The 1,991-nt window shown below is 59.7% G+C and overlaps 1 protein-coding gene across 1 annotated transcript in view, besides 2 other annotated features; it reads left to right on the top strand.

Moving 5' to 3' along the window:
- Window positions 1-688: 688 nt before the first annotated feature.
- Window positions 689-725: a microsatellite.
- Window positions 726-1,333: 608 nt separating this feature from the next.
- Window positions 1,334-1,376: a microsatellite.
- A 22-nt stretch (window positions 1,377-1,398) lies between these two features.
- Window positions 1,399-1,991, top strand: part of Tco025E_08337 (uncharacterized protein) — a gene marked incomplete at both ends in the record, with an annotated part of 651 nt that continues 58 nt past the window's right edge. Inside the window, one exon of the mRNA XM_029375187.1 lies at window positions 1,399-1,991. This exon is cut by the window's right edge and continues 58 nt beyond it. Coding sequence (XP_029224732.1) covers window positions 1,399-1,991 — 593 coding nt within the window.

The raw sequence follows: 1,991 nt of genomic DNA, 5'->3' as shown, positions 1-1,991 counted from the left end.
CCCCCCAGCACCCGCAGCGCACGCCTCACCGTCGTTCGGGCTGCCCAGTCGCTCCAGTCGCCGACGCACTTCATCAGGTATTTTTGCAGGTGTGGAGGTGCCAAGGGGCGACGAGATCGCGGAAGGCTGGGACGATGCCTCTCTTGGGAATACGAGGGAATTACGGCGCGATAGGCCCTCCGGGTCTGTGGTAACTTGGGAGGATACGGAGACAATAGGGCCGTAATGGGCAAGTGTGTTGTGGGCTTCCTTTGAAGCAGGGACTTACGTGGCCCTGGACGTGTGTGGCAGTGTTGCTGTGCCCAGTGATAGCTGTGGGTTTGCGCGGGGTGGGCTAGAACGTGAGTCCAGTTCTGCTTGTAAAGGGAGCGTGCGTTTGTGTGTGGCTATTAACCTTGACGCATCCAGACCGCGATAATGAATCGATGTGAATTTTGTGCGAGCTGTCGCGGGTTTGCAATGCGCCCCTACTTTTATTTTTTGTTGTTGTTCGTTTCCCGCTGGGCGAATGGGTGGCCCCCGTGCACTCCCCACGCGGTGGGCGGGGCGAAGCGGAAATGGGCGGCGTGGGTGCAGGATGGCGCCATCACCGGCGCCGCCGTCACGTGTGCCGTCCCCGGTGCCTTTCTGCGGCGCGCTTCAAAAAGCAGCAATGGCCACCCCGCCGATGCGGCAAATTGGGGGCAGATGTGTGTGTGTGTGTGTGTGTGTGTGTGTTTGTGTGTTTGCTTTGCCCGGGTGCGCAGAGAGAAACGCGAGGGGGTTTCTACTAGCAAGTGCACTCCACAAGGTGGCAAAATACCTTCTTCCACGTGTGCAATTCGTTTGTATTTATTGTTTCTTGCTTTACTAATTCTCTCAACTGCTTTTGCGTCTGCTCGGTGCGTGCAACTTTTGTTTTCGCTTCAGCTCCCTCCCTGCGTGGCGTCACGCGGCGCCAGTTTCTTTTTCCACACGCACCTTCGCCGGTGGGGGGCGGCGGGGGAGGCGCTGGGCAGTGCGTGTCCGCGTGTCTAACGGCAGACGGTTCTTTCTTTTTTTCATTGAGTTTTATTTGTGCAACTGTGGGCCACTGCGTTGGCGTATGTGCACAGTAATTGTTTTTCTTTTATTTCTTTTTTTGCGCGCATGCGTGGGCCCCCCAGGCGGGGCCATCTTTTTTCCGTGGGGGGCGCCGGGGCCGTTTTCCCCCGCACCTCCCTTCGCCAGCCTTCGGCAGGCCGCTTGATAACTCAACGTGGCGTTTTTCCGCCGCCCGAGGCACCCCGCCACGCCACTGCACCGCCTTTTCCTTCGCGTTGCCTCCGCCGTGCGGGAGTAGAGGGTCGACGCTCACAAACACTCACACAAACAAACTCACACAAACTCACACGCACGTCTGCGCACGGCGAGTGTGTCATGGCCGCAGGCGTTGAAATGCGGGCGCGCTCCGCGGCGCGGACTGTCGTCCGGTGGGAGGCGCTGCTGCTGCTGCTGCTGCTGCTGCAGTGCCTGGGCAGCCACCCCGCCCTCGCCGCCGCTCTGGAAGATGGGCACGTGACGGTTAAAATCAAGAGGTACTTCAGCTTCCCCAACTCGGAGTTTGATAAATACGGAGGCGAGGTGTCCTACGCCAAGTCCGCCATGGTCTGTGCCCGCAGCGGAGGCTACCTTTCTGCGGATCAAACACCTGCTGCGCATCAGTCCATCACGGACAATTTGCGGCCGACAGGACGCCGCTTCGATGCGCTCATGTACACGTTCATGGGCGGCGACGCGGAGTACAGCGTGAACACGCAGCGGTGTACGCCAGGAATGCTAACGGCGTCCTTGGGCTGCGTCTACCAGTGGAATCAGGGCGCCTTCGCTGACCCGCTGGTCAGGGGCCGCGGTGCCTCGTTTTACAGGGGCTCACGGTTTAACGTCCCGGGCAACGGCCCGATGAACGGGTACACGCCTCACTGGGCCGTTATTAACCCTTATTTCGGCCAGCCTTATGTGCTATCGCGTCT

Source organism: Trypanosoma conorhini, assembly GCF_003719485.1.
Source record: "Trypanosoma conorhini strain 025E chromosome Unknown Tco_14.4_contig_00755, whole genome shotgun sequence".
NCBI lineage: Eukaryota > Euglenozoa > Kinetoplastea > Trypanosomatida > Trypanosomatidae > Trypanosoma > Trypanosoma conorhini.
This window is presented reverse-complemented; position numbering and strand designations above follow the sequence as displayed.